Genomic DNA, 3,148 nt, shown 5'->3' on the forward strand with positions numbered 1-3,148 from the left:
GCTAGAAGAACCATGACCAAGAACATGCAGAAACACCTCGCAGGCGATGGTGATTTAAAGCCTATTGAGCATTATTTGGATGCTTCCATCATCACAAATGGGCTTAGTAGAGCCTTCTCCACTGGACAATGGTCTCATCCTTTCAGGAAGATGGAAAGGGTTTCAGGTGTTGTAGCTAATCTGGGTCGTGCAAATCCATTGCAGACTCTGATTGATCTGAGGAGAACGAGACAGCAAGTCCTATACACTGGCAAGGTTGGAGATGCGAGATATCCGTAAGTGAAAATTTCCACCTCCCCTCCTTTATTGAAATATATCCCACGTATTTTAAACTAAGCTCTATGGTCTGCAATTACTCAAATTTACATGTTCGTTAGATTACGAAATTGAATATCAATGATGTTCTTATTCAATTTCGTATATGATGGCTATACTGTTTCTGCAGAGTCCCATCTGTGATTTGTGTATATTACTGTTTTTTTGTAAAGATGAAACTGATATTAAGATATTCTGATCCTGTCTTTCTTGTTTCTTTGTCCCTTAGTCAATCTATCATTTTGGTTGCTTTTTAATGTGAGCGGTTACACAATTAATTCGTGTTGGGAAACTGAACTATGGCTGCATTGTTTGTAATGTTGGCTACAGGCATCCGTCTCACTGGGGCAGAGTATGCTTTTTATCAACTCCAGATGGTGAAAATTGTGGTCTCGTGAAGAACATGTCCCTTCTTGGACTTGTTAGCACACAAACTTTGGAGCCTGTGGTGGAAAAGCTCTTTGATTGTGGAATGGAAGAGCTGATGGATGATACCAGCACACCATTGTGTGGCAAACATAAAGTTCTTTTCAATGGAGACTGGATTGGATTATGTTCAGATTCTGAATACTTTGTCGCGGAGTTAAAGAGCAGGCGGCGCCGAAGTGAATTACCTCGTGAGGTATCTTCTGTTTCATCAAATGTCTAGCGTTATTTCGATATGTCTTGTGCTGCTTTGGATTTTTCTGCTTTCAGAAATGTGTCTATTATGTCGTATATCATTTATATATATATTTATGTATCACAACTTTCTCATGCAGATGGAAATTAAACGAGATAAAGATGACAATGAGGTGAGAATTTTCACTGACGCTGGTAGACTACTCCGACCTCTCTTGGTTGTGGAAAATCTCCACAAGTTGAAGCAAGACAAACCGAGACAGTATTCTTTTGAGCATCTTCTTGACCAAGGGATTCTTGAGTTGATCGGGATTGAAGAAGAAGAAGACTGTAATACAGCATGGGGAATCAAACAGCTTCTGAAGGAACCAAATAATTACACGCATTGCGAATTAGACTTGTCATTCCTGTTGGGTGTGAGCTGTGCAATTGTCCCATTTGCAAACCACGATCATGGGAGAAGAGTTCTCTACCAGTCCCAGAAGCATTGCCAACAAGCCATTGGTTTCTCATCAACGAACCCTAACACCCGCTGCGATACACTGTCCCAGCAGCTGTTCTATCCCCAGAAGCCACTTTTCAAGACATTGGCGTCGGAGTGTCTTAAAAAAGAAGTGCTGTTTAATGGCCAGAACGCAATTGTTGCTGTGAATGTTCATCTCGGGTACAACCAAGAGGATTCCATTGTGATGAACAAGGCTTCACTGGAACGTGGTATGTTCCGTTCAGAGCAGATTAGAAGCTACAAATCAGAGGTTGATAGCAAAGACTCGGAGAAGAGGAAGAAGATGGATGAGGTTGTTCAGTTTGGAAAGACACACAGCAAAATCGGCAAAGTAGACAGCCTTGATGATGACGGGTTTCCTATCATTGGTGCTAACATGAGCACTGGCGATATTGTCATTGGCAGATGCACCGAGTCTGGGGCTGATCACAGTATAAAGCTCAAGCACACTGAGAGAGGAATTGTGCAAAAAGTGGTATTATCATCTAATGATGAGGGGAAGAATTTTGCTGCGGTTTCTCTGAGACAGGTTAGTTCCAGATCATACTGAATCGAGCTTTCTTTCAAAGAATGTGTTCCTCTGATGAATCTAATGTTCCATTTTGATTGCAGGTTCGTTCTCCATGCCTTGGAGATAAGTTTTCCAGTATGCATGGGCAGAAAGGTGTTTTAGGCTATGTAGAGGAACAGGAGAATTTTCCTTTCACGATCCAAGGCATAGTTCCTGATATTGTGATAAACCCGCACGCTTTCCCTTCTAGGCAGACACCGGGTCAACTCTTGGAGGCTGCGCTCTCCAAAGGAATCGCTAGTCCTATACAAAAGAAGAAGGGTAGCTCTGCTGCATACACCAAAGTGACTCGTCATGCTACTCCTTTCTCCACTCCGAGTGTCTCTGAAATCACTGAGCAGCTTCACAGGTACATTCTTCACACTGTCACTTGGTTTTAGCTCGTTAAGCAAAAGATTGAATTATAGCAGATTGACAGTTGTTTCCTAGGGAGTACACAAATGGATGATATCATTACGGGTAGGAACTATTTATTGATAATATTACCTGGTTGAAGATGTTATAGTGGATTGATGCTGTGACCCTTGTGATTATGTATAATTCATTGAACCTTTCTTAGATTATCGTTGATTCTTGAGTCCTGATTGATTGCCAATGGTAAATATATTTTGTGGTTAGGGCTGGCTTTTCAAGATGGGGAAACGAAAGGGTCTACAACGGTAGATCGGGTGAGATGATGCGTTCTCTGATATTCATGGGCCCAACGTTCTACCAGCGACTTGTCCACATGTCAGAGGACAAAGTCAAATTCAGGAACACCGGACCAGTCCACCCTCTCACACGGCAACCAGTGGCAGATAGGAAGAGGTTCGGCGGAATAAAGTTTGGAGAAATGGAGAGAGACTGCCTAATAGCTCATGGTGCTTCCGCGAATTTGCATGAGCGTCTCTTCACTCTAAGTGACTCCTCTCAGATGCACATCTGCAGAAAATGCAAGACCTATGCGAACGTGATCGAGAGGACTCCAAGCAGTGGAAGAAAGATCAGAGGGCCTTACTGTAGAGTGTGCGAATCCCCAGACCATGTGGTTAGGGTGTATGTGCCTTATGGAGCTAAGCTTCTGTGTCAGGAGCTGTTCAGCATGGGCATCACTCTCAACTTCGACACCAAGCTCTGCTAGCTGATTCCCTTGTCTT

The 3,148-nt window shown here is 42.9% G+C and overlaps 1 protein-coding gene across 1 annotated transcript in view; it reads left to right on the top strand.

Moving 5' to 3' along the window:
• The window catches only part of LOC104767821 (DNA-directed RNA polymerases IV and V subunit 2-like), a 9,890-nt gene that overhangs the window by 4,369 nt on the left and 2,373 nt on the right, over positions 1-3,148 (top strand). Inside the window, exons 5-9 of the mRNA XM_010491794.2 lie at positions 6-275; positions 646-937; positions 1,077-1,970; positions 2,054-2,361; positions 2,631-3,147. Of these exons, the coding sequence (XP_010490096.1) occupies positions 6-275; positions 646-937; positions 1,077-1,970; positions 2,054-2,361; positions 2,631-3,132 (2,266 nt within the window). The 3' untranslated portion in view covers positions 3,133-3,147. The remainder of the gene's footprint in view (positions 1-5; positions 276-645; positions 938-1,076; positions 1,971-2,053; positions 2,362-2,630; position 3,148) is intronic.

The sequence above is a fragment of the Camelina sativa genome, chromosome 19, assembly GCF_000633955.1.
Source record: "Camelina sativa cultivar DH55 chromosome 19, Cs, whole genome shotgun sequence".
NCBI classification, from domain to species: Eukaryota; Viridiplantae; Streptophyta; class Magnoliopsida; order Brassicales; family Brassicaceae; genus Camelina; species Camelina sativa.